The sequence below is a fragment of the Lagopus leucura genome, unplaced genomic scaffold (genome assembly GCF_019238085.1).
Source record: "Lagopus leucura isolate 7727_CA_CO unplaced genomic scaffold, USGS_WTPT01 Super-Scaffold_100029, whole genome shotgun sequence".
NCBI lineage: Eukaryota > Metazoa > Chordata > Aves > Galliformes > Phasianidae > Lagopus > Lagopus leucura.
In genome coordinates this window covers 7,901,200-7,924,560 of record NW_024962280.1, presented here as the reverse complement: position 1 = coordinate 7,924,560, position 23,361 = coordinate 7,901,200, and the positions used below count along the sequence as shown (strand labels likewise).

At 58.9% G+C, this 23,361-nt stretch overlaps 1 protein-coding gene across 4 annotated transcripts in view; it reads right to left on the bottom strand.

Annotated features, from left to right (window-relative positions):
• Positions 1-145: 145 nt before the first annotated feature.
• Positions 146-23,361, bottom strand: part of EPHB3 (EPH receptor B3) — a 44,168-nt gene continuing 20,952 nt past the window's right edge. The window contains exons 1-16 of one of the 4 annotated variants that reach the window (XM_042881182.1): positions 22,190-22,244; positions 11,637-11,701; positions 10,699-11,371; positions 5,347-5,502; positions 4,926-5,261; positions 4,126-4,250; positions 3,854-4,022; positions 3,653-3,758; positions 3,364-3,461; positions 3,089-3,211; positions 2,760-3,007; positions 2,347-2,562; positions 2,112-2,261; positions 1,828-2,021; positions 1,530-1,685; positions 146-1,297 (exon numbers count right to left, since the gene is read on the bottom strand). In XM_042881182.1, coding sequence (XP_042737116.1) covers positions 1,189-1,297; positions 1,530-1,685; positions 1,828-2,021; positions 2,112-2,261; positions 2,347-2,562; positions 2,760-3,007; positions 3,089-3,211; positions 3,364-3,461; positions 3,653-3,758; positions 3,854-4,022; positions 4,126-4,250; positions 4,926-5,261; positions 5,347-5,502; positions 10,699-11,371; positions 11,637-11,693 — 2,916 coding nt within the window. In that variant the 5' untranslated portion in view covers positions 11,694-11,701; positions 22,190-22,244 and the 3' untranslated portion in view covers positions 146-1,188. Of the gene's footprint in view, positions 1,298-1,529; positions 1,686-1,827; positions 2,022-2,111; positions 2,262-2,346; positions 2,563-2,759; positions 3,008-3,088; positions 3,212-3,363; positions 3,462-3,652; positions 3,759-3,853; positions 4,023-4,125; positions 4,251-4,925; positions 5,262-5,346; positions 5,503-10,698; positions 11,372-11,636; positions 11,702-11,803; positions 11,901-22,189; positions 22,245-23,361 lie in introns of those variants that run through there. The other 3 variants (XM_042881185.1, XM_042881183.1, XM_042881184.1) reach the window with 3 other exon arrangements.

The following is a 23,361-nucleotide window of genomic DNA, read 5'->3' as shown; positions in this document are numbered from 1 at the left end:
ATCCATGGGGACCCCGTGAGAGCGTCGGTGTTACAGCAGGGGTTATGGGCACACAGGGACATGGGAAGCTGCAGCCACAGGCAGTGATGGAGGCAGCAGCCCCCGTGCTGGTGCAGCGAGAGCGATCGAGCAAAGGAAACGCTGATAAAATTCTTATTGCCTTTATTCTGCCCATTGCCTCGCACAGTCCTGCCGGCCAGCACTCACGCACACACGCACACACTCACGCACACTCACGCACGCTGGGAGTCTCGCCCTCAGCACGGAGGAAGCGGGCTGCAGTGAAGTCAGAGGAAGGTGAGTGAGTCTTTTGGCAGCAATCACAGCGTGTGGCAGGAGCGGCACCCGCTCCTTCTGCATAAAACAGGAGGCTGGGGGAGGCCAGGCCTCCGTGTGGCCCTGACCCCGCTCCCGGCCCCGCTTCGGGGGCTGGAGGGTCCCTGTGCAAACGTGCTGATGGCCTCACTCTGCAGTCCAGAGCCAGCCACGAGAACCAAGAGGGTCCCCTTTCTGCACCCTCTTTTTTTTTTTTTAATATATCTCTCTCTATTATTATTATTATTTTTTTTTTTTTGCCTAACTCCCTGCATAGTAAATCTCACGGGGTTCGGGTTCTGGCGTGCAAAGCCAAAAAGGGAGCAGAGCCTTTCCCCTTCAGACACGTCCCAGTGAGGACCCTTGTGCGGAGGGGTGGAGTGATTGTCTGGGCCTTAGCCCTGTCCCTTGCGCCGTCTCCACGAGGGTACCGGGCTCGGTGAAGGCTTCGGAGCATCTGACGGACTCAGTGGACGGGTCAACAGTCTGTGGCATCAGGGATAGGGGAAAGTGAGGACTTGAGAGGGAAAAACCGGGGTGTAAAGAAATCCAAGAAGCAGAACATCTCTTCAAACTGATGAGCACTGAGACAGGGCGGGAAGCGGGATGCGCCATCTCCGTCCCATAATCCATCTTCAATATGAAGACTGCGTCACTGCCTCGCCGCTGCGGGACACGGGACGAAAAGCTGGGCTCCCTCTTGGCACGAGTGCCTCCGATCCAGGGAAGGGTGGCCCGGCCCAGCCTGTCCCCGGCGAGCGTCCGAGGCAGAGGAGCGCCACGGGAAGGGGAAATCGGGAAGCCGGGCTGCACCGCAAACAGAACCTGGTTGGCAGGTTCCCTCAGTCCGTTCCAATGCAGAGTCCCCTGCGGTCAAACCTGAACCGGCAGCGTCTGGTTCATCTGCAGTCTCATGTCCTGAATGCTGCTCAGGATCTTCTTCTGGTGCCCTGCTAGCGTCACTCCTATCCTCAGCAGGTCCCTGCAAGGAGAGGAAGATGGATTTGGTGATCTGCCCACCTCCGTACCAACTGGCACATGGCCCTGCCCCATCTAGGTGCACCAAGGGATCCCATCTTCACTGCAGCTCTCCGGCATCCCTCTCACACCATCTTTACCACCAGATCCTCACTCACAGACCTTAACCCCATAGGACAACCCCACATGCAATCCACCCAAGACCACTCGCCCCAGTCCCACAAGCAGGGACTCACTCTGCTGTCATCTGCGCCACCAAGTCAAAGGAGGCGAAGCCGGCGTTGACGAAGTTCTCCTTGTACCGTCCCATTTTGATGGCATCCAGCCAGTCTCCCACGGTGGTGAAGGTGGTGTAATCGGGCACGGTGCGGTCCAGGAGGGGCTGGGAGACACTGCAAGGCAAGAGAGCCATGGGTCACAGGGAGCAGGGGGTGCAGGGGTGCACATGGAAGCAGGGAGATGCCTTATCCCTGCTGTCTTATGTCCTCAGCCCTAAATGCCTCTGCACTCCCAAGGATTGGGGATGCCACTGACCCAGACTGGACGCTGGCAATGACCTTCAGGCTGGCAGCATTGCGGATCAGCTTGTCCAGCGTGTTGACGATCTGTGCAAACTTGGGCCGCAGGTTGCGGTCCCGCACCCAGCAGTCCAGCATCAGCTGGTGCAGCGCTGTGGGGCAGTCCATGGGGGGTGGCAGGCGGTAATCCTGCTCCACCGCGTTGATCACCTGCATAAGAGAGGTGCACAGAAGCAGGCTTTGAGCGTGCTAGGTCCCTGCTGGCGATCCCGAGCTCCTCACTCTTGGGTGAACACTTACATCCTGGTTGGACATGTCCCAGTAGGGTCGCTCCCCATAGGACATCACTTCCCACATGACGATGCCGTAGCTCCACACGTCGCTGGCCGACGTGAATTTGCGGTAGGCGATGGCCTCAGGAGCTGTCCACCTGATGGGGATCTTGCCTCCCTGCAATACACAGCACTGTTATTGAGGACACACCTGCTTTGTCCTCCCGTCCCCAGATCTGCAGATCCCCATGAGCATCCCATACCAGGGAGCTGGTGTAGGTGGGGTCGGCCGGATCATCCTCCAAAAAGCGGGACAGCCCGAAGTCTGACACTTTGCAGACCAAGTTGCTGTTGACCAGGATGTTGCGGGCAGCCAGGTCCCGGTGCACGTAGTTCATCTCTGAGAGGTACTTCATGCCGGCAGCGATGCCTCGCAGCATCCCCACCAGCTGGATGACTGTGAACTGCCCATCATTCAGCTGCCAAGAGAGAGATCAGAGGGGTTTTAACACCCTGAATGGACTGGGAAGGGATCTCTGTGTGCTACCACCTTTCTTCCACTCTAGGGCTATCCTGGTTTCTCCACCCAGAGATGTCTATGCATATCTTAGCCCTGGGGATGTCAGTGTGACCATACAGAGGGATGGAGAAGCTCGAGGTGGGACCAGTTGCTCACCCGGAGGAAGGAGTCGAGAGCGCAGTTCTCCATGAACTCTGTGATGATCATGACGGGGCGGCTCTTGGTCACCACACCCTCCAGGTGGATGATGTTGGGGTGGTCGAACTGGCCCATGATGCTGGCCTCGCTCAGGAAGTCCCGCCGCTGCCTCTCTGTGTAGCCCACCTTCAGTGTCTTGATGGCCACAAAGATCTCGCGGCGGCCAGGCAGCTTCAGGCGCCCGCGGCACACCTCACCGAACTCCCCTGTGGGGGAGAAGGGGATGAGCAGGCAGCTGGGGACAGGCTGTGTTCTCAGCAGATGCTGTGCCCAGCCCTGGGACTTGCCTGCTCCAATGACCTCCTCGATTTTGACGCAGGAGATATCAATCTCTTTGGCGAATTCCCGGACAGCTTCATTGGGGTCTTCATAGGTGAAGGGGTCAATGTAGACCTTCATCCCAGGAGTGACTGCAAGGGCAGAGGAATCATCACCATGGGGGATACGACATGGATGGCATGCCACACCTGCCTGGCATGGTTCTCAAGTAGCAAAGGCTGCACCTTCGCTTGTGCGTGGGGCAGGACTCAGGAGAAAGCACATGTGCTGGACTCACACTCACCATACTGCTGCAGCTTCTCTGTATACTCAGGATCTGTGCTGTTGCGCTGCTTCCTGCCCAAAGGAGACGAGAGGAGTTGTTCAGTAACCATCCCTTTCCTGATGGGGCAAAGACATTCACTGCCAGATTCCAAATCCCACTACAGGCAGCCAAAGCCAGAGTTCCTCGTCCGGCAGCAGGATCCCAGGGCAGCAGGTCCAGCCCTCTGCTCTCAGACTGGAGCTGCTGGAACTCTGCCCGCAAGCGGCCCCCACCTCACTGCAAGCCACCAATCCCCTAAAGCCACTACCTGAAGCAGACGATAGCGATGATGACCACCACGATGACAAACAGCAGTCCCGCGGTGGCCGAACCCACGATGAGAGGCAGCTCCTGGAAAGTCTTGCCGGTGGAGCCTGGTGCAGGGAGAAGCAGGAATGAGAAGTCAGGCTGGAGAAGAGGCATGTGCAGGAGGGCTGGGGGATGGAGGCAGTCCCATGCTGGCACCTACCATCCTCTGCAGTCGTCTGGAACTCGGTGGGGAGGCTGTAGCGGCCGTATCCAGCCACTGTGCGCGCCCGGACCTGCACCATGTACCGGGCATTGGCCTTCAGCCCGTCCAGCCGCACCGAGTTCTTCTGGCTGGTGACAGTGTTGGCAATGCCATCGCCCTGGCCCTGCTGCAAGGGAGACATGCAGGTGTCACCTCGTGACGTGTCACCCTGTCACTGTGGGGCTCCGGGCCAGAAAGGCCAGGGAGAAGGAAGAGATTCTCTGCTTTACCTTCTCAGAGTACTTGATTTCATAGTCAAGAATGATGCCGTTGGGCCTCTCTGGGGGAGTCCATGAGAGTGTCATGCTGTTTCCAGTGCTGCTGTGCAGGTGCATGGTGGGCACGGCAGATGGAGCTGGGAGTGGGAAAGAGAGGAAATTTGGCTGTGCCAGGCTGTGCACAGTGTGTCCCCAGAGGTCCTACACAGGATGGACCCCTGAGGAACTCACGACCTGCTTAGATAACCACAGTAAAAAAGCTGAAAAGCCTTGGGACTGCCTCTGAAGGAGATGCAGTCTTGCAGACAAGATGACAAGGGACCAAAGAATTGCTCAGAGCACTGAGCTGACACTTCATACTGTACACAGCTGCAAACTGGCCCAAGGAAGGACCCTGTGGATCCAAAGCAGAGTTCCCTGTGCTCTTCCTCTTGCAGGGAGCTCTGCACTCCACCCCACCAGTGAGACCTGTGAAATCAGATCAGTGTGGTGGCTGGAGATTACCAGCATGCTGGAGCTGGGCCAGGTGGGGCGGAAGAAGAGAACGGCGCAGCACTCAGCTGGCTGAGAAGCTTTGGGCTGGTGCTGAGCCTTCCCAGGCCCAGGGGAGGAGAAATCTCATCGCCTTCTTCCTCCTTTTGCAGCAGGCACAGCATCTCTCCGGGGTGGGTCTAGGAGCTCACCAGATCATCTGCCAAGCCTGCCCTTCCCTGCCTGCATGCGTTCAGACCACATGCCTTCCAGACGTGTGTTTAAATGGACAGGAGAATTCACTCAGGGGATTAGAGATAGTGGTGTGGGACAGCACTGACCTGCCTGGTTGGTCGTGATGTTGACGGAGGCGAAATGGGGAGGGTAGGGGCTCTTGCTGGAGATGCCATTCACCGCCTGGATCTCGAAGGTGTACTGGGTGTGGGCCATCAGGTTGCTGATGTAGATGCGTCGCTCAGTGAGGCCCAGCTGGCGCGGCACGAACTCCACGTTGTCGTCGCAGCGCGTGCACAGCCGCCGCTCCACGCTGCACTTCTTGCAGATGACGTTGTAGAGCAGGTCATCCCGCCCGCCCGCGTCCTGCGGCTCGCTCCACTCCAGCACCAACGACGTCTCATTCACGTTGGAGATGACGCTGCGTGGGGCTGAGGGCACACCTGGAGAGGCACGGGGGATGTCAGGGATGGCTGCCCCGTGGCGTTCCTCCCACCCCGGCTCCCATCCCACCCTCATGGCACTCACTGGTGCAGGCGCTGTCTGCGGGGTCGGTGTCTGCTCGGAAGAAGCCGCTGCGACATATGCAGACCGTGGCTGCTCCCGAGGTGGTGCGGCTGTTGGGAGGGCAGGGGGAGCAGGGGCCCTCGCCCTGCTTGGATTTGAACGTTCCCGGGCCGCATGCTGGAGGAAGGGAGAATGAACCCGCATTAACGAAGGGCACTCAGCAATGCTCCATCGGCTCCCTCCTGCCCACACCCAGCCCCAGGCTCCGTTCCTGGAGGCACAGGTCAGGGAAGGATGTGCTCAGCCCGTTCCCTACGGGAGGCCCCCGTCGCCCTGAAGTGCCAACCCCACCCCGAATCTCCCACCCTGGCCACTTGAACCACTTCTCAGCCTGTGGCGGCGGCACCTCCGCTCTGGCTCCAGCTCTGTGTGCTGAACCAGATTACAACATTCCTGCCCCCGCTTCCGATGCACACTGGAGGAGCCCTGGAGCTGGCCCCGCTCGCACGGCGGGCGCTCGGCCCTAACGAGGGGCACGTGAAGGGATTAGCAGCACTCAGGCCAAGGAGCAGAACGGCACTGGGAAATCACCCTGTGCCTTCAAATAGCCTCATTTAGTGCAGCCCTGTGACAATCGGGATGTGGAATCTTCCCAGCACGGGACCCACAACATCTCCTGCCCCATACCCACATCAGTGAGACCCCCACAGCCCTATCTGCCTGGCCCTGAGGCATGCGGCCGTCCCGGCAGTCCCTGAAGTGGAAACTCCTGCCCCATGCCTTCCTGATGACATCACCCTAAACACAAGGAGCTTCAACTTGCTTCACAGAGCCGTGGCGAGCGGAAGTTTCCTGCTATGAACCATCTCCTGACACCCTGCATGGAAGCCTTCCGGCACCGGGGTGCTGTGGGTCACTGCACCTGGGCACTGCAGGGACTGGAGCCACCCTAACTTCATGGCCAGAGCCCTTCAAAGAGAACAGGACGGGCCCTACAGCCTGGCTCACTGGCCTGACAGAGGTCTACCCTTTGGATCTCTGCATCCACCCTTTAGAAACTCAAGTTTAGCCCATTCTGGGCAGCCCAAAAGGAATCATCCCAAAGGAAGGGATGAAAGCAGTGCTCCATCCCCCTGAGATATGGAGGGAGCAGCCCAAGGTGCCGGAGCAGCCCCGGCACGCACGGGCCCAGCCCAGCCGCAGTTGAAGGCAGTTAAAACTGGGTGGATGCAGCTTCACACATCAGGAACCAGATTGCTGAGGAATGAGAGATGACTGAAACCTCTTGGACAGGAACACTCTGGGCTTCGAGAGCTGCCAAACATGCTTTGGTTATGGACAAAAGCCCGGATCTGTCGGGGACAAACCCCCCTGAAATAATAGAGGGGTGAAACTGGAGCAGTGCTTGTGTGGAGCTTAAAAGACCAGGCATGGGCTGGGAGTGCACCAGCACACAGCCAGGCCCTGGGTTGATGAGCCCACAGCCACCCCTATTCTCCGAGAGACCTTCCTCCTTGCCTCCTCCTCCTCCTCTTTGCAGTGCTGGCCTCGTTGCCACCCATTTGGGAAGGGGAAAAGCAGGCTGGGAGGCGAGGCCCAGCTGCACCGCCGTGCCTCAACTCTGTTTAATAAATCAGAGCATAAGGACCTCGGTGGCAGCGTGACAGCTCTCAGCCACGTTTGAAGCCGTAACTGAGCTGAAAGCTGATCCCAGGTCCCCGCGGATCTGTGTCATCTCCTCCTGCACGAAGCCGCCAGGCTGAGCTCCTCGCTTCCACCCGCAGCTCTGCATCTGCCCTTTTTTTCCCGCTGAAGCATCCTCAAATCAAATAGCAGCCCATAACCTCTGCACACAGATCACATCTCCCGGCACTGGGCTGCGGTCACCTCCCGGGAGAACATGACAGCTGCTGACAGCCACAGGATAACGGGTTAGGGAAGCGAGCAGAGCTCTGCAGAGGGGCTACTGGATGGCAGCAGAGACTGCAGCCCAGCAATGGGGGGGAATTGTACAGGAGGCTGCTTCTTTTGGTGCACATCAGTCCCACAGCCGGATCCTGCAGTGCTGCTCCTGCACTCTTCCCCCGTGTTGTCCCCACCCCGTGAGCAAAATCCAAGGGAGGGAGCCGAAAAACACCGAAACAAAAGCACCATCGAGAGCACGGTGACTCACCCCAGTGATGACTGCATGGAACGGGGGAACCACACACCGAGCATCCCCCGAAACCTGCAGTCCCCTCCCATGCATGGAGCGGCTCCGAACTGCCCCAACGTAACCCCTCAGCTGCTTCCCCATCCCACTGCTTTCCCATCCTGGCTATTTCCCTCCCTGCAGGACTGAAGCAGAAAGCCTTGAGTGCAGATGAATGACACCGCTTGCATCCCTCTGCCCAGCAGCCCTGTCCTTCCCCCACAGGCAGCTACCAGCTCTTCCCAGGACCATGTGTGCTTCATGGACCTATGCTGATCACTGCCTTTGCTCTTCTGTAAGCAGCTGCAAATGGATGGGAGCCGTGCAAGCAGCCCAGCCCCTGGCAAGGCGGTGGCTCATGTTTTAAGTCTCTCTTAAAAGGCACTTGATTTTTCTTTTAAAACACCCTTTAGGTAGAAATATTTTACACTTGTGCAGCCCAGAAATGAATGGAATAAACTTAAAGGTCAGAGGAAGGGAAGACTCCTTTGGGGTTTGAGCAGTGGCATCTGAGTAAGAGGTGGGGAAAATGATATTTTGTGTCAAAAAAAGGAGGAATTTTCAATGAGCAAAGTGCCCCCAGAGCCACAGTGGGTCACAGGCAGGACGGCAGATCTCCGTGCCGTGGTACAAGCAGCCCATTGTGGAGCTGCCCAGCTCTGCACGCCAGCGCTGCTCTGCCTGCACTGCCTTTGATCTGTAATCCCGGCCAATTAATAGAAGGCAGTTTCACTTCCTGGTTTTCATGCAGCAACCCCGTGTTGCAATGCAAAGCTGCAAACAGTTGGTGAATGCAATGCTGGCTTGGCGTTTTTTGTTGTTGTTTTTTTTTTTTGTTTTAATTCGTGGTGATGTTCCCATTAGTCACTGATCGCGAGGAAAATGCATTTTGACAAACCCCACACTTTGGCCGTAGCCTGACCTGCTATCACCTGCTGACAGCACCCAAATAGGCAGCAGCACTGCCGTGCACACCCTGTATGGCAGGAGAGGACCGAAAGGAAAGGGTTGGAGCTCTGCTGGCAGTGCTCTCACGAAGCTCTGAGATCCGACTGCTCCCTGGGAAATCCCACTGCTGGCCTGTAAGCACCATGTGCAAAGCCCCAAAGTGATGTGGGGCACTGCAGAGTGAGAGGGGATGAGGGCACACGTCCCATGGTCCCACCCCGGCCACGGGCTCCGCTCCTGTGAGCGCTGCCTCCATGCATCTCTGCACGGAGTGTGTGGGAAGCGGCACAACCCCCAGAAGGGCCGTGTGCTAATTAAATAAAGATAATGAGGCTGAGAATGAGATGCCAAATCAATGCTGTGGCAACTCCTGAGCAGAGCGGCAGATCCCAGCCTCGCAGCTCGCATGACAAAGCGTGCCCAAGGAGCTGCCTTCAGCCGGGCTCATCCCGCGGGACTGGGATCCAAGGAGTATTGTCACAGGTCTGAATGAGGAGCCTAATCCCAGCGCTGGGTGCAGATAAAGAGGAGGAGGAGGAGGAGAGCTTCAAAGGCCATGGAAAGGCTCGGGAACGGAGGAGATTTACAACAGGGCTTATCCCATCTAAGCACTAACGCAGTATTGTTATTTATTAAAATGCCATCTGGCACCTCACGGCACTCTGAGCTCCGCAGTCCAGGCAGCGGTGCTGGGACAGGGTGCAACATGGCACGGGGGGCTCCGTCCTGCTGCCTCCATGCATCAGCTACCCGCAGGAGTAATGCCAGAGTGAGCTGTGAGCTGCAAAACGGTGGAATAAAGGCTGAAATGCCGCTTGAAGCAGCCAACAAAGAGCAGAAAATGGAGCTGGGTTATGCGAGCCCTTCCTCAGCTGTTTCCACTTAAAACACACGGTCATATGGTGGAAAATGTGATCATACGAACGTGGTGCCGAGTTTCCCAGAGAAACGTGCGGACGCCATTTCAACCCAGCGAAGGGCAGGGGATGGGCGCTGGATGGGGTCATGCCTGCAGCTTCCCTGTGCAAGGTGAACCCAAAAGTACTGCCCATGGGCTGCAGGATGGGCAAAGGATGAGGCTCCTCTCCCTGCCTCTCCTGGGGGGATGTTGTATGCAGCACTGCCTCTGCTGCCTCCTCCAAATGGGGAGTCACGAGGGCTGGTGTGAAGTGGTACCCCACGCCCCTCTCATTGCTGAGGAACAGCAAACACCCCATAGGGGCTGTAGGATCTCCCAGCTCAAGCAACATGGAGCCAGCTTCCCAGGAGCAGGGACCTCAAAACAAACCAAACAGTGGGCGCCTGGTGCCGGTGGATGCTCTGGGACCAATGGTGCTCAGAGACTAAGCTCCCTGCAAGCAGTCGCTACGGTCACATAGACATCCCAAATCCCACTGCCCCCGCCAAGAGCGAGGGCTCGGCGCCAAGCAGCCCATCATCTGCAAGCACAAGGCACCCACCCTGGCGCCCCGTTGTCCGTGCCTCCATCCAAAGGGAGCAGCGGGGTCCTGCTCTAGGGTAGGGTGCTTGGTGCTGGAGGCAGCTCCCTAAGGCAATATAACCCCAAAAAGCGAGCACTACACCCATCCACACTGATCTTTCCAAATCAGCATTCCCTCCCTGGGGTGAAACAACAACACCAACTCTCCAGTGCCACTCATCTGCAGGCAGGATGCTTTCTCCTTCCCTCCAAGGAAGGAAGGCTCGCTGCAAGCCTGCGGCTCTGGCAGGGGGCCTCCCACAGCCAGCTCAGTGGGGCCCTGCTCGCCGCCGGCGTTCTGAATGCCTCCACACAGGCAGCGTGAAATCTCACTTGCCGGGAGCCGGCACTCACCCCGACCACCTGCACCTTCACACACTGCAGGAGGGAGGGCAGAGACATCGGTCACGGCAGCGGGGGTGAGAGGAAAGTGTTGGAGACACACGAGGACTTGCTACGTCCCCTGAGCCACATGGCGCTGCAGACCATGCCGTGCAGACACATCCCATATCTCAGCTCTCAGCAGATGCACCCCAGCTTGGCACCGGTAAGCTACGCCGGTATGGACCACAAAAGCTTTAAAGCTTCCAGACATCAAGAAGCACAGACCAGTCCTGAGACAGCACACATGCTCCATCTTTACGGAGCCACCTAAGCTCCCGAGCCTTCAAAATGAGACCTAGCTCAACACCTCCTATGAGTGCACACATGCAGTGCAATGGAGGAGCCAAGAGAGATCGTACCAAGCCCTTACCTTGGCACTGGGTGTCCTTCATGGCTGGCTCGTACCCTGCAGCACACGTGCAAGCTCCCACAGGCACCATCCACTCGCCGTCACCGTTGCAGTACAGCTTCAGGGGCACAGACACCTCCACTGCGTTGGGGATGCAGGTGCCTGGTGCAATGACCAGCGACGTGGGCTCAGCCCCCGTTAGGGTCTCCGGGAAGATAGCAAAGCCAGCGATGGTGTTGGAACATTTCTTGTAGAAAGCCCGGACGGAGATGAGGGACATGCAGGCCCCCAGGTCCTGGAAAGCCAGGTAAAAGCCATTCTTGGAGAGCGGCCCAAAGCTGCGCACCTTGGTGTTCACACGGCCGGACTCCAGTTTGGAGAAGCTCTCATCCGGAGCAATTGTATCCACTTTGATATAGGGGTTCTCCATCCAGAAAGGGCTATTAGCAGATGCAGAATCCGTATCCGACTCATAATAGAAGAGGTTGAAGGTCTCTTTGCAGGAACCAGGGATGTTGGGGATGCTGTTGCAGTCTCGCACGGTGAATTTCAGCTCCACGTAGACACGCTGAACGTCCTGGCGCTGAATGAACTTGGTGCGAAGCCAGTTGTTCTGGTTGGCCTCCCGCACGTTGCACACCTGGTACGTGCGGATGGGGTTCATAGCCTCGTCGTAACCACTGACCTCTTCCCACTGCAAGAGAGAAGCAGCGCATCAGACCCTGGCACCGGGTAGGGCAGCAGATAATGGGGAGCACGTCTGCCTCCCCAGCCCTACAGGGTGACCAGGGGACCCTCATAGTGACCAAGGGACCACTGCTCCAGCGGCTGGGAGTCAGCATGGAGCTATGGAATTCAGAAAGCAAGGGAAGCAGGGGAGGGCAAGGGGAAGTGTGGGCAAGGGACCACGACCCCAAGGACCCCGTAGCAGTTGGGGGCAGGACCAGCTTCAGACTTACCCCCGTCTCTGGATGGGTTGTCCATGCCAGCTCTGAGGTCACCCACTTCGTGTCCATCAGGGTCTCTAGAGAGAGAGAGGGAGGAAGGAGAGAAGTAATTGGAGATGAAGGCCAAGATTCAAGGGAAAAAAACAGGAGGAGTGGGGGAGAAAAGAGCTTAGGCTGACATTTCTGTGGAAAACAGCAACTTGGGGGGTGAGACGTGGTGGGAGGAGGGGGAGCGGCGCAGACAGACTCCAGATTTCTGCTCTGCTGTCAGAACAGGAAGAGCGAGGCGTCCCTGCGGAGCAGCCGGCCAGGTGGCATGGGGACGCGCTGCCACCCCCAGCACCGGCCGCCAGCCCCCCACCTCCCGGCCCCTTGTGCACCTCCCCCTGTGCTTTGGCAGGGCACGTATTTACTGTGGCTGAGGTTGAAAGGGCCCGTTCCCATGGCAGGGCGGTGCGGGCCAGGCAGGTTTATCCAGAGAAGGAGGGACTGGCAGGCTGCTCTCCCAGAGACGCCCCACATCACTCATTTTACAAGAGGGGAGAAGAATTTGACCGTCTGGCCAACATTCCTGGAGCAGACTACAAGACAAACCACCCCGACAGCATTCCCCAAACAGCCCCAGCCCCAGCCTTGGGGGAGCGAGACGCTTGTCTGGGAAGAGCTGCAATTGCAGGCAGCTGTCGCTAATCCCAGGCAGAGCTGCAGCTCCAAGTGAGCACTGCTGCACACAAAAACCAGGAGAGAAATGCAACGACAGGGAATGACGCTACTCCCTCCATGTCCCCACGTCTAGGCTGGGATAGTGGTGGGAGGCTTGGGTTCCTCCTGCCCAGGGGAGCCGGAAGGCAAAGGGCTGCAAGCATGAAGTAAAACCCCAGAGCTGGGCAACACAATCCAGTGCGCTTGCAGGTTCTGGCCAGCAACCCCAAAGGACGCTTCCCCCATCCAGCTGCAGGCATGAGCCCTGCTGCTCTCGTCACAGCTCCCTGAGGGCCATCTGTCCATCCCTCATAGAGACGAAGGGCATAGAGCCATTGCTTGCTCAGAGTGCGCTCATCCCCAGCACAGCGGCTCAGCCCTAGGAGCAAGGGGCAATTCCACCTTCTCTTCCACTTCAGGAAAAGCACCGGCTGACCCAGCTGAGGAGGAAGCACAGAGGAGGAAGGAAGTGTTCACACGTTATGGGGATGAATCCTGGCTGGAGGATTCCTTCCTCCTGCGTCCCACCCTGGGGGCAGCAGCCAGCAACACAGTGTGGCATTCACAGCCGCGCCAGCAAACAGCACACAACCCCAAGGCAGTGGGGCAGGGGACAGAGCAGCACGCTCAGTGCGAAGGATGAGACATCCCATCCTAAGCACCCTGGAGCCCCAGTGCTGCACTGAGGATGGGGAGCAGAGCCACCCGCACTGCTCCCAGGGCTGGCCCTGAGCGCCAGCTGTCCTAATAAGGGCACAGTAGTGCTGTGGGGGCCGGGAACGCAGCGCCGGCGGCGGAGCAGAGCCAAGCGCGTGCTGACAGTGCAGGGCTGCCAAGTCCTGGAGAGGAGACCCAGGCTGTAACGGAGTGTGGGATGCATTCAGCCAAGGGCTCCACGATAGGATGGGGACATCGCACGGGGGTCCTGTGGGCACTCTGGTTCTCAAATACACCCACAGTGTGTGGGAAACCCCTGCACAGCCTCCACACCCCACGGCACCAAAGGTCCCCTCCGGCACTGCTCTTCCCTGCGTGGCTGGGACACGCCGTATCCTCATTTGGCAGCATCTGCCCTCGGAACAGCAAGGAGGGGAAAGAAAACAACAGGGCTGAGCCGGCCCCACTGGCACGAGAGCCACATAAACCACACGGTGAGAACAGGGAGGAAAATAATAGGAATAAAACAACTGGGCAACGCAACTAAAGGAAATGAGGCCAAGCATGGAGGGCAGCAGGGTTTCCTGCAGCCACGGGGCTGGACAGGGTCAGCAGCCTTCCCCCCTCCCCCCCGGCCTCTCCTTGCAGCCCCACAGCACATGAAGATTGCAGCGGATGGCCCCAGGGCTGCCTGCTGAGCCCAGCCAGAGCTGCACTGTGCCCTTAAAGCTGCTACAATGATTTCTCTGCACAGCAGAGCCAAACTGGTGGCCTCTCTGCAGCAAGTACTGGGATGTGCTGAGTACCCACCCCTCACCTAGTGGGCACACACTGTCACACAGAGCTAGGGTATCCAGGGAGATTTGGGCACCGTGACATGGTGCTGGAGTGCTCCTGGCAGGTCTGCAGGTGCTTTGGAGAGATGTGAATGGCATCAGGGCCCACTGAGCTGTGAGTCAAAGCCTTCCAAATCCTGCATGCTGAGGAGTGCCTGGTTCCATTAGTCAACGGGAAATTGTTTCCCAGTTTCTGCAGCTTTGGGAAGTCTCCCCCAGGCCCACTTTATCACTGCTGGGGAGTTGTCCTCTGCTTACCTCCAGCCAGGCCAAGGAGCTCAGGAGAGCACAATCCCTGCTAGAATTTGGCAAGCATAGCAATCCACAGCCACCCCCACACCAAAGCAGGATTTCTATGGCAGAGACAGATCCAAGGGCAGGGAAAGAGCCTCGCTTCTCAGATGGGGCTGTGCAATAAGCTCTGGCTGCCTCTTCCCTGCCTGCCAAATCTTCTTTGTGCACCTCAAGCTGCAAAGAACATAGTTCCCATGTCCCTTTTGCAGGGTCCTCAGCAGCTTGCAGGGCACACGAAGCCCTGGTATGAGCCCACCTGGACCCAGGACCTCTCATGAAGCAGGGGCTAAGGAATGCACGCTCCATGGCCAGCAAAATGTTCTGGCTCTCCTAAAGGGGCCCTGAGAACCCCTGGCTTGCGCGGCTCAGCGGCAGACATGCACAGCAGTGATGGCAAGCTTTGTGCTTAGCGCTGCCTGAGCCAGAAGGGAAAATTCTTTCAAGATGAAGCCGCTGGGGAAGACTCAATCGTCTCCACCAACCGGCTCCAATTTAAGTGCTCTCGCCTTTGAACGTGGGGACTGCCGCCTTTATCAGGATGTGCTAGCAGGGTACGACGCCAGATCCTTGCCCCAACGGGGAGAAGGCAGCCAGCACACTACAGAGCATCCTGGAAGAAGGCAAGGGAAGAAAGTTAATAAAGACACCCATGCAGCCCTGCTGCAAACACAGGAACCTGTTCTGCAACACCCTGGGAGCCACGCGCGCCATTGCGCCCAGGAGCCGAACCCCAGCAGCCGTCCCGTCCCGTCCCATCCCATCCCATCCCACCCTCAGTGGCTCCATCAGGGCACTGGGAGCAGAGGTGCTGACGGGGGACAGCAGGATCAGCGTGCAGCTCCGGTCGTTGCCGGCTAGTCAAAAAGCCACCAAAAGGGGCATCTCTCGTACATTTTAATTTCCTCCTCAGTTTTGAGATAATGAAGGCAGGAGCGGGCGGCCTTGTGCACTCCCCATTCAAGCACCTATCGGCACAATTAATCCCAGAACCGTTCTAAGCAGCGGCACAAAGGGCCTTTGGTGCAGGGCCCTTTATCTGGGAACAAAGAGCTGCCTGTGGGAGAGAACCTGAGGTTGCACTTTTCCCGCTGACGAGCGTTTCGTGTACACAAAAGTGGAGCCACACAGGGCGCCGGGCATGGGGTCAGACCCTCGATGCCTTTCCCAGGGCACGCTGCTCTCCTCTCCTCAAGGTTTCAGCCAACCCCACTGCCCTTCTTTTCCTCCTGGGCAAGGGACAGCCCTGGGTGCATCCACAGCAGAAGCTCTGGGCACAGGAAGTGTGGAGAAGGTGCTTGCAGCACTGACAGGACACTGCACAGTCCACAGCTCCCACAGTTTCCACCACTCTGCATGCCTGCATGCTTGGGGTCTCGGACACGCAGCTCTGCACAGAGTCCCACCCACATCTCTGGGGCCAGGGCAGCTCGCTCAGCCCCAGGGAAGGGCTGGAGCACTCCCTATCACCGCCCACGCTGGGAACAAGCCTCGCGCTGAGCCTGCTCCCAGCAGTGGGGGAAACCAGGAGTGCTGCAGTGACCCTCTCCCTGCGCTCCATCCTGCTGCTGGGGATGGAGGGCTGCATCCACCCACACCCACCAATGCGCGCTCACCCCAGGTCCAGGGTGAGCCAACGAGCTGGGAACAAAGAGAAGAGAGGGAAGAAAAAAAAAGTGGGGCCTGTATCACAGCTGTGGCCCTTTGTGCCAAGGGCGTTTGGCCCATCATCAAAGGGGATTGGATTTGCTGAGGCAAATGATGACACATCCACTTCAAGCGGGGCAGGTTCTGCCTGCTGCTGGAGGCGAGCCACCAGAGTGAAGAAGTACTGTGGGCACTTAATAATAGACTCATTATTTCTGCATTATGACAGGGCCCAGAGGCCCCAACTGAGATTAAGGCCCCTTTGTACACACCACACACACACACACGGGCAGCAGTCCCTGCCCCACTGAGGAAGGGCAGCCTGGTCCCAGCCCCATGGTCAGCTCCCCACAGAGCCCAAGGATGCTCCAAACAAGGATGCATCCTCCCCCTCCATTTCCCAACCCCACACCTGTGAGGGCAGCCCGCATCAGGGTGTAATAACTCACCCGGGAAGACAGCCTCGTGGCTCTGAGCCATCATCCGGCTGTGTCTCCCCCTGCCCTGACCCCAATACCTGGCGCCTACTCCATGGGCAGAGCCAGTACTGGGATGACTGTGAGCACAAGGGACAGAGGGGCTGCCTCCATCCAGCCCTGCCCGGCGCCCACCTGCTGACTGCCTGAAGAGGGTTTTCCGGCCGCGTGCTCCTCGCCAGGAGCTGTTTCCTGATGGCCGCAAGACAGACTGAAGCATGTGAGAGAGGACAGGTGCCAGCTCTGCAACTGTGAAAAGCAGATCAAGTGGCAGCACCCGGGATGTGGGGAGGGACAGGCATCCATGCAGTGGGTCGAGCCAGTCACAGCAGATTTCTACCACTGCAAAGCACAGCCATGCCAAGCTGGGCTGCGGCACTGTGGGCCACATGCACTGTGTGCAAACCCTGCAAATCACAGTACCTGAAGCACAGGGTTTTTGTAGCAGGACGGCGGTCCCTGCCCTACAGCCGCACGCCGAGCGCTCCGCTGTGCCCTGGACACGTGCAGCCCGTGCTCTGCCAGGTCCCGTTGCCAGCCCCTGGTTCCGCTGAACGGCCGTGCTGACGCTGGGAGAGGCCACGAGCCAGCTGCCCGAGTCCAGCCCTGTGCTGCAATTACTGTTCTATTAATACCGCGGGGATTTCGGATGTCAGAGCCCGATGCACCATGCCGGGGTCAGCTTTGCCAGGGCGAGCTGCCTTCCCTGCCCACACTGTGCACGTGCCCCAGCGCTCACTGCTTTTCCTCTCCTTTGGGAAAAGCCATCTTCCCTCTGCTGAGGTACTCCACGGAGAAGCCCCAAGCTTTGTCAGAGGCCCCGCCAACCTTACAATGACAGACACCTGCTCAGGATGGGCACATCCCTGCCATCAGCTTCCATAGGACAACGTCAGCAGTGTGGCACCAGGCAGTACCCATGTGGACCTGCATGCAGGAGAGATTTATAGGTTGCTGTCCCCAGCAGGAGCAGCCATGCAGCCGCCCTCTGCTGCCATAGAAATAACTCATCTGATCCGGAGACGCCAGACCTGTTCAAGGCACAAATACCATTAGCCAGGACGTAGGCAGCAAACCAGTCTGCATTTCCAGGCCCTGGGATGAGGGAAGCATGGTCATGGCTCTGTGGGGCAGTGTCCCTATGGAGCCACTAGGCTGGTGCAGATCTCCAAAATCCCATACGGCTTGAGCAGGCAGCACAGTCCTGCCATGGCTCTGCCTCTATCGGTTAGAGCAGGCTGCAATCTGAAATACCTCTCTCTTCCTTCCCCCCCCCCTCCCCTCCAGCTCTGTTTTTTTTCCAGGTTGTACCTCTGGAAAGAAGCCAGGGAAAGAGTAATGATATTTAAAAAACACCCCCTCCCCAAAAAAGGTTACTCATTGCACACACAAAGGTTCGCCCCACAGACGGGGCGGCTCGGCTGCCAAGCTGCATCCCATCCAGGCAGCGCGGAGCAGGGGTTCCTGCCAAGATTTCCCTCCTCTCTCCTGCCTGGGGCAGTTACCCAAATCTCCACGCTGCTCTCCGCTCGCTTCCTTGAGCACCGAGCCCATCTGGAACTGCTTAAACCCAAATATCCTCCCCCCCGCCTCCCCCACCCCGAAGTCAGATTCTTCCAGAGTTAAAACAAGCACAGAGTCAGGAGGGGGTGCCGGGCCGGGCTGACTCGCTCCTTCATTTCAGTTTAATTTCTGGGGAACTAGAATAAATCTGTTCCTGGCGATCGTTCAAGCCCTGCACATTTTTCTCATTAATAAAAAAGGCCTTGGATCGCACGCCGTGTGTGCTTGCATGCCGCGAGCCCCCTCCCTGCTCCCCAGCCCGTGGGGTCCCTCCTGCTCCCCAGTCCTTGCTGGGCACCCCGGGGACGAGGAAGGGGGGCACATGCCCTCCCCAGGACACGGCTTGTCCTGAGGAGGCCCCCGAGCCCCACCTTGGAGAGGGACAGGGAGGCCCAAATATCCCCCACAGCTGATGCTGGTGGGAAAATCCCTCCTGGGATGGCCCTGTGGGACGGAGGGACAGCAGGGACGGTGGCCCCCCAAGAGGCACTGCAACCCCCGCAGGGCCCCCATGCCCGGAGCATTCCTGGGGAGGGGGCTGGGAAACAGGTGTTTGTCAACAGGATGAGAAACGCCAGGCCTGGGACGTGCAGGGCTTAGCGACACGCACAAATAAAATAAAATAAAAAATACAACAAAAGTCCCACAGCAACCCCCTGCCCGGACCCCCGGCTGCCACACGTGCGGGGAGCAGGGCTGCGGCGCGCAGCTCCGGCCTCTTCCCAAGATGGCTCCCCTTCCTTCTCAGAGGGGCAGCCATGCGGAGCCGCGCTCCGTCCCGCCTTGCCAAGGGGAAAGCAGGCTCCCGGGGAAGCAGTCTCCGGGCTCTTCAGCTCTGTGGATGGGAAGGGGATGAAGACCCCGCGCTCAGCCCCACAAGGCCCCAACAAGGGTGGGCAATGCTGGAAGCCAGGGGAGGGAGCACGAGGCCTCGAGGCCTACAAAATGGCTCCCGTCCTGCCCCGCGCTGCTGGCGGGCTCTGTGGGGCTCTGTGGATGAGGGAGGACGGCCCACGCCCGACACCAGCTCTGACGGGCTGGCACCGCCACAGGGCGAGCCCAGCCCCAGCCCGGGCCTGGATTTTGTGCAACAGTAATGACGGTGATATACATAAAACAACAACAACAAAAGGCAAAGCGAGAACTTGAATGGGACCAACCCGCCAGGGTGGGAACGGCACTGCAGCAAGCAGCCTCCAAGATGGCAGCCCATCCCCAGGGCCACAGCCAGCTCCTGCACGGGGCCTGATCCCCATCGTGGGGTCACCTCACGGATGCTCCCCTCTTCCCAAAACGCTCTGCTTGGGAAGACGCCTGCTCCACAGCGACACCAGCTCCCCATGGGTCCCACGCTGGAGAAGCGGGGAGTCATGGCAGCCACCAGCTCCAGCACAACCCTGGGGACAGGGACAGGTCCCTGTGACCCATGTTGCACCCATCCTGCCGCTTCCTCATGCACCAAGGGGGGATCCCGGCTGGCAGCCCCACACCCTCCCCCAGCACAGCTCCCAGGCGGAGACGCTGGATCCCGACAAACCAGTTTGACTCAGCACAACAGGAACAGCTACAATTTTAAAAACATGCGAGTCTGTGATTCAGGTTGCTGGGGCTGTTTTAATTAAACACCAAGCTCCTCTGCTCCTGGAGCAGGCAGCAGCAAACGGCTCACGGAAAGAAAATGCAACCAACTGGTTTCCCCGAATATCTCTGGCAGTAAGTCATCACAACAAAACAAGGAGTTTCGGTTCATTCCTTAAAAACCAGAGGCCGCTATTCCCCGTCGCCAAGCCTGGGTGGATGGACACAGCCCCGGAGCACAGCCGGGCGCCCACGGCAGAGCTGCAGACAATGCGGGGTTGCGGAGTTCCCTCTCTCCCGACTGGCCGCATGCTCTGCTTGACACAAAGGAGAGCCCTTCTCCTCCCCGACTCGGAGCACAGCTCCCACAAACAGAGCTTTTTGTGAGGAACGAGGGATTGAATTAATCCAGCAAGTGTGACGGAGCCATGCAACCTGCTTTTCTCGCAGCCCTACCCTGAGCATCAATAAAACAGCGGGACTGGCTTCCCTGGATCACCCCACCGATAAAGTAATTAAAGGAAAAGCTAACGTCCCTGCCAAGAAAATACCTGGTGGTTCCAGCTCCCGACGCGTGGCCAGCCTGTGAGGTGCCTAGGAGCAAGGCAGGGATGGGGTCAAAGGAGGAAAAGCCCATAAATCCTCCTGGTTTGGGTGCTCTGCTACAGCCTGCAGGCTGCACATAGCCTCTGTGCTGGGGCTGGTGAAAGAGCACACAGAAACTCAGTGAAGATGGAGCTCTGTGACCAGAGAGTCAGCTCGTGCAGGAGGGGTACGTTCCTCCAAAAGTGGTCCTAGTCCACCCACATCCCAATGGGGATGGGCAGAGCTACCCCAATGGCTCCCAGCTCCCTCCTGTCAGGGCTTTAACCTATATGGATGGTGATGGCCTCGATCACCCCGCAGCCCTGCTGAGACAACTCCTCAACTCCAGACTCCGCACGGGAGAAAGGATCCGCTGTTGCCCCCGGACAGAGCATTCCTTCTGCAGCCGGCCCGGGGACTGCTGAACCGGAGAAGAAAAACACATTGTGACTTCAAACAAACCCAGCGCACTTACGGGATCTGGAGAGAAACCATTTTCTCCTCAGCAGCACAAAGCCCTCACTGAGCCACAGCCGAGCACTGCTCCCCCCACCCCTGTGGGGCCTCGTAAAGAAACCCAATGCCATGCTGTGCCCCCGAGGATGGAGCAGATCCAGCTCTGTACCGCCGGGACCATGCTCCCCTGGCCAGGCAGCGGCCTGTCACCTCTTGGGGGAGAACAGCCAGGACCCAAGGGCTGCCGTCGCCTGTAAGACATGAGTGCAGATTTACAGCCATGCCAGATTTATGGTCAGCACTAAAATATCCAACCGAACGTGCATGCTCCAGAGCTCTGCGTCCGTCAGGAAGCAGTGTTGTGAGCGGCTGGGAACGCCCCAGTGCAGCCAAAGTGCTGGAGCTGGCTGACCCAGAGATGAGCAGCGGGGATGGGAACCACGACAACTTCCCCTATAGCTCAGACAACAGCAAAAAGGAGGAGGAAAATATGGGGGGAGAGGGGGAAGGAAAAAAAAAGTCACAAGGGACTCAAGGCCAGCCCCAAAAATGCTGTGCAGTACCAGCCAGGCCCCAAAGCAGTCCACCTGGGACAGGCCCTGACCTCCTGGGGCAGTGCGTTTGCTCCCTGACCCTTTTGCACATTTGGGAAGCAGAGAAGACCCGTGAGCCCATTAGCATGAGTTGGTTGTTCGCCCTCCATCTCCCCTAGACTCGTCTCCCCTAGGCAGCAGGGCAGAGGCTGAGCCCCAGCGGGTCAGACAGCACTGGGAGATGCTCGCATCACGCCGCTCCTTCCAATTCCCAAACCACCAATAGGAAATGGGGTCTGAGGGGCTGGGGGCACGGAGATGCCCATTTGGTGCCTGCAGCCCCCATGCCAGGCAAGCTGGGCACAGACTGGTTTCTCCTCACCCCGACTCCTGCTTCCCAGCCTGAGCAGGCCATGAATCCCAGCTCGCCTTCCCACAGCCTACAAAGGAGGATGTTGTTATTTTTTTTTTTTCCTCTCCTTTTTCCTCTCCTTTTTCCCCACCCTTCTGCCAAAATAAAGAAGAAGAAAAAAAAAAACTACTGGGTACAGAGAGAGAGGGGAGGGGGAGAGGCAACGCAGCGAACAGTCGCCCCCAAAACTTTGTAGAAAGCACAAACGTGGGGGAAATGCTCCCTCCAGAATCGCAGTGCGAACGGCTCCGGCTCCTGCAGCCCCAACACCGCACCGAGGACAGCGGAGCCTCCGAACGCGCAGAGACGCCTCCGAACAAACAAAAGCGGCGGCCCCTCCACCGGGCAGCGATCGCCGCGCACTGCCGGGGCGCTGAGGAACGCTCCTTCCCGGGGGTTTCCCTCTGCCTCCCCTCCTCCGGGAGCGGGGCCGTTTACCCGACGCCGCGCACACTTCGTGCCGAGACAAAACCCAGCCGGGCCCCTCTTCCTACACCGCGGAGCGGGGCCGCAAAGCCGCGGGTAGCGAGATACGAGCCTCCGAAAGGAAACAAACAGAATCGACCAGGAACGAGGGGGGATCCCTCCTCCTATCGTGAGGCTGCGGCACGCGTGGCCCCACGCCGGGACCGGGGGGGTTAAACCACCGGGGAAGGGATGGAGCCGGACACCGCGCACGGACACTCCTCCGGCGGCCCCGCAGCGCCGACTCCTCCTGAAAGCGATACGAACGCCGCAGCCCTCCCGAACTCGGAGCACGCAGCACCCGTAGGCGTGTGTGTGCCCGTACCCGGGCTCGGTGCGGCGGGCACGCCCGGCCGGTACTCACCCTCGAGGGCGCGGCGGCCACCGGGCAGCAGCAGGAGCAGCAGGAGGGGAAGCAGCGGCGGCGGCGGCGGGGCGGCCCCCGGACGGGCCGCGGCCATGGCGGGGGGCGGTGCGGGCGGCCCCGCCGGGCAGTCCCGAGCTCGGCGCCACGCGCGGCTCCTCTCGCCGCCACGCCACGCTCGCGCTCTGGCGCCGCCGCCGCCGCCGCCGCCGCTCAGCCGCGCGGGGCGGGGCCCGACAGCCAATCAGCTCCGCCCCCTGGCAACCCGGCGCCCCTGGCGACGGAGAGCGCGGCGCTCATTGGACGGCAATACGGAGAGGGGCGGGGCCTCGGCGGAAAGATGAATTGGAAGGGGCGGGCGCTGTGAGGCGCGTCCCCCCGAGGTCCCGCCCCTCAGAGCGGGAGGTGCAGGGCGGGGAGCGCGCCCCACCCAGCGGTCACCCGCGGAATTGGGCTCTTAAAGGGGAAGCGGCCCCGGACAGCCGAGAGGGAGCGCGGCAACGGGCCCTGCCCCCACCCCAGTGGGGGTCGGTGTGTGATAGGGTGGGCATGCAATCCCGCTGTGCGCCACGCAGGATGGCCAGTGTCTCCCATCCCATCTTCTACAGTCCCATCTTGTCTCATTCCATTCCATTCTCTGCAGTCCCATCCCACTTCATTATTCCACTCAATACCACCCAGTTCTATCCCATCCCATCCTCTACATTTCTTTTCCATCCCATTCCATCCAATCTCATTCCATTCAATTCCTTTCTATCCTGTTCTTTCAGTCCCATCCCATCCCATCTTCTGCACTCCCATTCCATTCCGTCCCATTCCATCCCACAGTCCTGTCTCACTCCATCCCACCCCATTCCATTCTGTTCCATTCGTTCCATTACATTCCATCTTATCCATTACAGTTCCATCCCATCCTCTGCATTACCATCCCATTCCCTTGCATTCCATTCCACTTCCTACAGCCTTGTTCCATTCCATTCCATCCACCCTCTACAGTCCTGTCCCATCCCATTGCACTCCACCTGCTCCATCCTGCCTCATGTACTTCCATTCCACTATGCATCCATTACTCCTCATCCCATCCTCTGATCCACCTCAGTTCTTTCTGTCCCCACTCAGTCCCTTCCCCATCACACCATGACTCCCATCCCAGTGTCAGGTCTAAGGCTGGG